Source organism: Filicampus tigris, chromosome 1, assembly GCF_054856515.1.
Source record: "Filicampus tigris isolate MCC_2025a chromosome 1, RoL_Ftig_1.0, whole genome shotgun sequence".
In the NCBI taxonomy this organism is placed as follows: domain Eukaryota; kingdom Metazoa; phylum Chordata; class Actinopteri; order Syngnathiformes; family Syngnathidae; genus Filicampus; species Filicampus tigris.
In genome coordinates, this window is record NC_141217.1 from 2393540 (window position 1) to 2400000 (window position 6461).

A 6461-nucleotide genomic window follows, 5' to 3' on the forward strand; every position below is an offset into this window, starting at 1 on the left:
TTATCGGCCGGGCCGGGGATCAGCGCAGATATTCAGTATTTTGACGAATATATTTAAAAATCTGATGGCTGATGGTAAATCAATTTAAAACAGTGTTAGCTTCAAGGAAGTATTTATATAAATATTCTGTGAACTTTATAAGAGATTCTACTGACCCTGGGAACACTATGCACCTTTTGTTTTTATTTGAAGACAATACAATATCTCTTTTTGTTAGAATTTGGAAAAACAAAGATGGCCACTGTGGCAAACATTTATAATAATGACTTTTTTTTTTTTTTTAAATCGTTATGCAAATCTGAAAAATTGTTCAATACACATATGGTCAAAGACGATTAAACAAAGTTTTTTTTTTAAACGAAAAAACAGAGTTTTTTAAAAATTTTATTCTGACACCAATATTTTCCTTTTTAGTGAAAATGAATATTGGCCCTTAATATCGGTTATCGGCCTCCTTGACTACTAATAATCGGTATCGGTCTTGAAAAAAACATATCAGTCTATCTCTACTTCTCGCCATCATCTTTTGCAAGATTTTCTTGTTCTTCTTTGTCTGCAGCCTGAAGAAGAACAGCAGGACCTATTTCTGCTCCAGCTTCCTGGCTTACATCTTCGGACTGGGCCTCACCATCTTCGTCATGCACACCTTCAAACATGCACAGGTGCGTTTTAGGTCATAGTGCCATCAAGCCCCCTTCCCTCGGAGAGTAGCTAACATATGTTTGTGTATGGTCAGCCCGCTCTGCTCTATCTGGTGCCTGCCTGTGTCGGCTTCCCTGTTGTGGTGGCACTCTTCAAAGGAGAACTTACCGAGATGTTCAGGTGAGTATTCATGGCAAGCAGGTCACGTGATCCTTGCAGGAGCGATCTGAGCCACTGCTCCTGTCATGGCAACAAGTCTCAGTGAACACAAGCCATCATCTTTCTCGGTATTCAGACACCATCTTCCTCTTGTCTATCTGCATCCATTTCCTGTCTCTTCCTCTTCCTCCCGTCTATCTGCCAACACATCGTCCACCTCCTCTGTGAATACCTCTTCATTCTCTCTGTCTGCTTCCACTTCTGTCTGTCTGTCTTCTCCCTCTATCTGCATCCACTTTTCATCCCAGAATCAGAATTGTCTTTATTGGACAACTATGAAAAACAGGCAAGGAATTTGTTTTCCGGTCGAATGAGCTGCAACAGATCAAATGAACCATTGATCAAATGTGACCTCCTGTGAAGAAAAGCCACCTCCACAAAATCAAAAAATACTGTGCCGATCTTTTTTTCTTTTTATTTAAGCGTGTCGGAGTGGGCAATAGTAGGAATATGCATATGAAATTTTGTGGCGATTGGTTATCATTTTTACGGACATTTAGCGATGCTGAAGTTTTGTTATATCTCCATAGACAGACAGGCAGGCAGCCATGGCTATTAGCTCCCTCTAGCTCCCGTGGCTTGTCGAGGCGGGATTAGCTTTCAATGGCGAACCAGTTAAGTCACGGGTCAGCCGGTCAGCCAAAGAGCACTCAACAAGAGATAGGCAATGTGGAGCCCCAGCCGTTGGAGGGCCAACGCTATTTCTGTCCAGCAGGAAACTCAGCTCGGCATCGTGGTGCGGTGTGTGCTCGCTAATAAGTGGCAGCTTTGAGAAAATGGATGGATGGATGGACTTTGAAAAGACAGGGTACGCCCTGTTGGGGACATCCGCCATCCAGGCAGCCTAGAAGCTCCGTGTCCCTTTTCGTCAGTGTTCGCCACCGCAGGTCAGGCAGCCAGGAGTACATACACATACAATACATACGCCAGTGCTCCTGAGGAGGCCAAGTCGCGGTCACGCTCTCCGGACCTCTACGTCGCATTTGCATGCAATCCGTGCTGCCATAGCGGGGAGAACGCTTCAATCATTTCCAGCCAGAGATACAGTGGCGTTGCGGTGCAAGTGGGCTGGCCCGTGTGTGTCAATTTCGGATAAATACGAGCCCCGGAGGTCGGCTTGTCGAAATGTCAAAGTTGGACTTGAAAAGATTTGGAGCACCGGATTTCCAGCAAGGCCGACCGACCCTTCAGCACAGCGTGGTTGTTTAAATTTTCGGACAGGCGGTGAAGGGAGTACCCAATAGACAGAGGTGGACTTCGGGGGAAAATGAAGTCAAGATAACACTTACAGATTTAAATGTAATCTATTACAACCTATGAGCAATAAAGCATACCAAAAGCCTCTCGGAATGCATGCACGAAGACAGACAGACGTGACAAAAAAATGCACATAAGATGCATGTAGGCTGCTCATTTGTTGCGCTTTTAACCCATTTAGGCCGGAATCACATAACACGTTTCTACCACTAGAGTCAGGAGAGCTGTTGCTTTTTTCTACCTTTACAGCTGGGAGAGTATATTCAGGGAGTCCTCATTTTCCTTTTTTCGTTTCTACACTGGCGATGTTACATGAATTTCCACATTTGTTGGATTTCACTGTTAAAGTCAAAATTTACGTCAAAATACTTTGTATAAAAAAATGAAAATACATCAAGATAAAAAGCATAAGATGCTGTGCTTTAGCATTACTGCTGAGAAGTGGATGGAGAAAGAGGAGAGGAAGGCGAAAAAGGCAAAGATACTGCGGGCGTGCAAACAGACACGATCGAGACACTCTGCACATGCTCATTGACATGAATACCAAGCGTTTTATTGACAGTTGAAAGTAACAAGCGGAAATGACGTCTATTTGAGTCATAACAACGTGTGTCGCCGTACACAGTGGGTTATTCAAATGCCGGAGTAACTCTGTCCGCTCAATCATGTAAACGGGATATTCAGAATGTTTCAGAAATCTGAATTTTGACTTTGAACCCAATATTGACTGCATGTAAATGTAGTCACTATGGTGCTGGGGACAAAATGGAGGAGGCACAGGCGTCGTAAAGTCGAAAACGTCGTGGACGCGTACGTCATAATCCGAGGGCTGCCTGTACTTTGTTTTTTTTGTTTGTTTTTTTATTCCAATTCTCGGTCTCTTAGCCAAGAAATGCATCAGAATATACACGTGACGGTGCCGTGAGCCCTCAGAGGATGTCCCAGAATTTTTTTGAAAAAAAGCAATCTGGGGGGAAAATGAGAAACCTTGAGAAGGGACCACAAATGAGGGAATCCCCCTTCCAGGATGATCAGGCTGCAATGGATGCAGAGTCGGCAACATTTACCACATATTACGATACTATACAGTGGTCGACTGGTTAGCATGTCCGCCTCACAGTTCAGAGGTCGTGGGTTCGATCCCGGCCTCCCTGTGTGGAGTTTGCATGTTCTCCCCGTGCCTGCGTAGGTTTTCTCCGGGAACTCCGGTTTCCTCCCACATTCCATGGATGGATGGATGGATGATACTATACATCCATCCATCCATTATCTATACCGCTTATCCTCACAAGGGTCGGGGGGCGTGCTGGAGCCTATCCCAGCTGTCTTCGGGCAGTCGGCGGGGGACACCCTGAATTGGTTGCCAGCCAATCGCAGGGCACACAAAGACAAACATCCGCACTCACAATCACACTTCGGGGCAATTCAGAGTGTCCAATCAACTTACCATGCATGTTTTTGGAATGTGGGAGGAAACGACTTCGGTGAAGTGGGTCTGCCCAGTTGGTCAATGTAGAAATCTCCATAGCAGTGGTCAACCGCCGACCTTATAGCGGTCAGTTGCTGTGGGATCGAAACGGCAGCCTCTAAATTGGTTATCACCAATTCCCAAGCCTGGGAAAAAGGGGTCGAGGTCATGGAAAATTCCACTGTAAAACACGTGATTCTCCTGACATTACCTCATCGTTCACCCTTGTGGAAATCTGCCTTATCGCCCATCAGCCTGTGTTCAACAGAGCATATCGGCGTGTGACCATAAATCACATGTCCTGTTCACTGGCATACAGTCAGCATCACCCCATCATCTTCCTACAAATGTACAATGAAACATTGCTTTTATAAAATTCAACCATTCAGGCTAATACTTCCTTTTTATCCTAAGTCTTCACCAGTTCCTATATCACAATAAGTAATAATAAAATCAACCTAATGTCTCTCAATCACATTACTACATTTTTCTGCACATGTAGTAATGGGCCTAACATAGTTACAACTTTTATCATATGTAACATGTTGTGAGAATATGTACATGGCACAAACATAGCATCTAGTAAGCAATTACTGAGTATAAATGTGGCAATAGCTAAGCATACAAAGCAATATCAATAACAAAGTAGTAGATGAACAACACATCAAAACGTAGCAAATGATCACAACGTATCATGACAAAAAAGTACAGCAAGTACACCAGCAAACATGCAGAGCAACTAGTACATAATACATCAATATAAAACGATATTATATGTCATCACATCATCATAGGGTTTGCTTTTAGTAGCATCAACCAATGTTTAAAGAATGTTGCATTGAACCTGTCTCTCTACATGAATTGTGGTCCCGTGCTAAAGCACTGACGACCTCTAGTGTATAAATTCGGAGCTGAGAATTTAGAATTGAGGTCAATTTCCCCAGTTCAAGCCAATGTTGCTTCTTGGAATGTAGTCCATTCAATATATTTACCAAATGATCAATCACTTCACCTGGCGCTGTTGATACATCTTTTATAATCCACGTAACACAACAGTAAAATATCACCAAGCGGAAGGATGCTTCCATCTCCTTGTCTACGTCCACGTCCTGATTTCATCTTTCTCTTCGTTCTAACGTCTGCATCCACTTACTGTATGCATCTTTCTTTCTCCTGTCTGCATTTGGTGGTGGACGGATTCTTAGCTTAGCACTTCTTAGCTCACTCACTCAACTTGTCTTACATGTGTGTGTATATATAAAAAAATAAAATAAATAAAGCTTACCCAATCCCCAGTTAGTAACATCACACACGCTAACAGGTAGGAAAAATAAGATGATACCTCCTTAGGATGTAATATATTCATATTTCAATAACATTAAATATCATCATTAACGATCTTTTCGTCTGTCTTTTGGTTAGAGACAAATGGCCTAATTCATCCTCTTAATGTGTGACCGCTTGACAACTTTGCACGGATACGTTTTTATTTGTCGCGACTGAAGTAGCTTCACGCTATCGTCTTCGTGCGTCTGTGCGTGCTCAAACTTCGGAGACACGTAAATCCAAGTGAGCTCTTCCAACGGTGCCACACGTCTAACAGCCATCAGACAAACACTTCTCACACTCCTCCGCTCTGCTTGAGCATTTAAATGCGTAGCCTTTGCGAGTACAAAATCGCACTTTTGTCAAATCGCGATTATATTGCAAATGCATTTAATCATTCATCCCTAGTAAACACCAATGTAGTTTTGTCTAACAGGTGACAGCCAAGTTACCGTACATGCCGTGTTTGTCCCAGCCCCAAATATGCGCACATTGCTTTTTTTGTATTGGATTCTTTTAACCCACATTGTCCTAAATGTTTTACATTTGTTGTGAAGGGTTAATCTTGAACAACTTGTTCCTTTTAAGCAAAAATAAAATGCAGAAAAGTTCAATGATGTGAAAAAAATAATTTTCCACTGACCACTTAAGAAAAAAAATTCTGACATTGGCATTGCGTGGGGGAAAAGTATTAGTAATTAAAAGTAATAGTAATTAGTAGTAACTTTATTCTTACCAATAAACTTTGTTTTTTGTCCTGGCTTAATAGTAATTAGTTGTAACTTTATTCTTACCAATAAACTTTGTTTTTTGTCCCGGCTTTTAATGGTTGAATAATAAAAAGGCAAAAGTCTCCAAATCACTAAAAGGCCATGAAATTAATTGAATTGCCAATTTGGTGATGCATCTAATTACTGTATCAGTACTGCTATTCGTAAGCATCGGTATCTGTACCGACATTGACGATACTGGCCCTATGTTTACTCTATCGGATTGATACCAAAATAGTCAGTATTGCACACCAGTAGTCTGCATTCACCTGCTGTCATCATCTTCCTTATTCTCCTCCTCCTCATCTCTGTAAACTATTATGACACTCAACACTGGACAGAAGTGCGTGGGCACCACCGCAATCTTTCCTACTTGCATGAGTCGGTGCAAACCTCCTGTTGATGTTCTTCTTTTAGCACCGGTATCCTTTCAGTCTCTCTGCTCCTTCCTCGCCTTGTTTTAATGCTACTTCTTGGCCCCTTCTTTTTTCTCTCACCCTCCCTCCCCTCGGGGCACTTAGCTATGAGTCATCCGAGGATGTCCTTCCAGCCTCTCCCAGGCTCACTTCCTTCCCAAGCATCAGCGGCTTCCCCGCCAGCCTCGCTGCCTCCATGAACGCTGTCTCTATGGCGACAGACTCCTCCCACCGACGTCGCTTACAGACCGCCGCTATGTAGACGGAGTGTCCCTATATCACTTTGGTCTTGGCATTTGCCATCAGACGTCTACTTCTGCTGCTAACGTCTCCTTCCTGTCCGAACATCATCATCATCGTCAT

The 6461-nt window shown here is 43.0% G+C and overlaps 1 protein-coding gene across 4 annotated transcripts in view; it reads left to right on the plus strand.

Annotated features, from left to right (window-relative positions):
* hm13 (histocompatibility (minor) 13) overlaps positions 1-6461 on the plus strand; it is a 30460-nt gene that overhangs the window by 22790 nt on the left and 1209 nt on the right. For 3 of the 4 annotated variants that reach the window (XM_086046790.1, XM_086046798.1, XM_086046805.1), the window contains 2 exons: positions 560-662; positions 737-822. In XM_086046790.1, the coding sequence (XP_085902916.1) occupies positions 560-662; positions 737-822 (189 nt within the window). Of the gene's footprint in view, positions 1-559; positions 663-736; positions 823-6203; position 6461 lie in introns of those variants that run through there. The other variant, XM_086046813.1, reaches the window with a different exon arrangement.